Source organism: Acanthisitta chloris, unplaced genomic scaffold (genome assembly GCF_000695815.1).
Source record: "Acanthisitta chloris isolate BGI_N310 unplaced genomic scaffold, ASM69581v1 scaffold8356, whole genome shotgun sequence".
Classification (NCBI taxonomy): domain Eukaryota; kingdom Metazoa; phylum Chordata; class Aves; order Passeriformes; family Acanthisittidae; genus Acanthisitta; species Acanthisitta chloris.
The window spans coordinates 8,490-9,768 of NW_008679666.1; the positions used below are offsets into that span (position 1 = coordinate 8,490).

Sequence of the window (1,279 nt, forward strand, 5' to 3'; positions counted from 1 at the left end):
TTCCACCTTCTGAATTTTTCTAGTATAAAAGTTCTATACCCTGATTGTGCTTAATACTGACAGTGCCTTCTGCGTAAGGCACCAGCAGTCAGCTTGGATATGAATCCACTGATCCTAAAATACAGCACTCCTGTTTATACTACCAATACAGATGAAGTACAACCATTTGAAAAGCATGGTGTAGAATTAAAATGGCAACTAATGTCTTACCTTGTCCTAAGAGCCACCCAAGCAGCATCAATGTCAGCATAGAGATTCTTCTCTGTTGGCTTTCCAGAACTTGCACCATATCCAGAATAATCATATGAGAATATGTTGCAATTAATCCGTGAACCCAGTCCTATGTAAAAGCTGCTCATCTGACCTAGGTCAACAGCATTTCCATGCGAAAAGAGCAAAGTGTACTTGGCGTTAGGTGAGCAACGCACAAACATACAGGCAATCCTGTTACCTTTACTCGTTCTAGTCATGAAGCATTCAATGGCATCTTTTTCTCTAGAGGAATACTGCCAATCTGCTCGCTCTGAGAGATGCAAAGTCCAGCGACTACCACTTTCATCACACATCAGTGTGTACGTGGGATCAGGAGGTAAGAATGCCAGCTTGGAGGCAATTTTCCCTGGACATGGTGGACAACAGAAGAGGCAACACAGTTCACTAAAGGAAAGATTATTCATCTTCTAGTCTGAAACAGGAAGAGAGAATGGTATCAGTTTCATCACAATCCTATATTTAAAAAAAAGAAAACCAAATGAAAAATGCAAACACAATGTCTCTAGATAATAATACACAATTTTAGCAGAAACATTCAACAAAATATAGACTTAAATATATATATGCATATTTCTATTTGATATTATTTGATATTATTATTTGATATTATTAGCTACTTCACAATGAGCACAGTATTTAAGGACAGTGGTACGTCTAAAGCCATGACAGATATTAAGACTAAAATATGATTACCCAGGGAAAGAACAAGCATGAGTTTTGAAGTTTCTTTGGAGGAAATGAAATTCCTCATCTTAAGACATTAAGAGAAGTGTTCTTCTCATTGACAAATACATACGTTGTAAAGAAAAATTAAAATATGTTGCCGCGTTGCAGTATATTGAGGCTATGAAGACCTTTGCAGCCAGAAATCACTACTGCATTTACTAAATACAGGGAATATGTATTCCAATCATGAGGTATGGGCTCCAGCAAGCAGTATCAGCAATATGAAATGTGCATGAAGGTAAAAACTTAGAAGGCTGAACAAGATGATGCTTCTGACTTA

General features: G+C 37.3%; 1 protein-coding gene across 1 annotated transcript; it reads right to left on the reverse strand.

The window, feature by feature from the left end:
- Positions 1-206: 206 nt before the first annotated feature.
- LOC103804762 (alpha/beta hydrolase domain-containing protein 17B) lies at positions 207-682 on the reverse strand. The gene has a single exon (XM_009077390.1). The coding sequence runs from the start codon at positions 675-677 to the stop codon at positions 207-209; it is 471 nt and encodes a 156-aa protein (XP_009075638.1). The 5' UTR covers positions 678-682.
- Between the last annotated feature and the right edge of the window lie 597 nt (positions 683-1,279).

Bases quoted from the DNA above. Each gene is read 5' to 3' on its own strand.
- LOC103804762 (XM_009077390.1), bottom strand. From the start codon at position 677: ATGAATAATCTTTCCTTTAGTGAACTGTGTTGCCTCTTCTGTTGTCCA.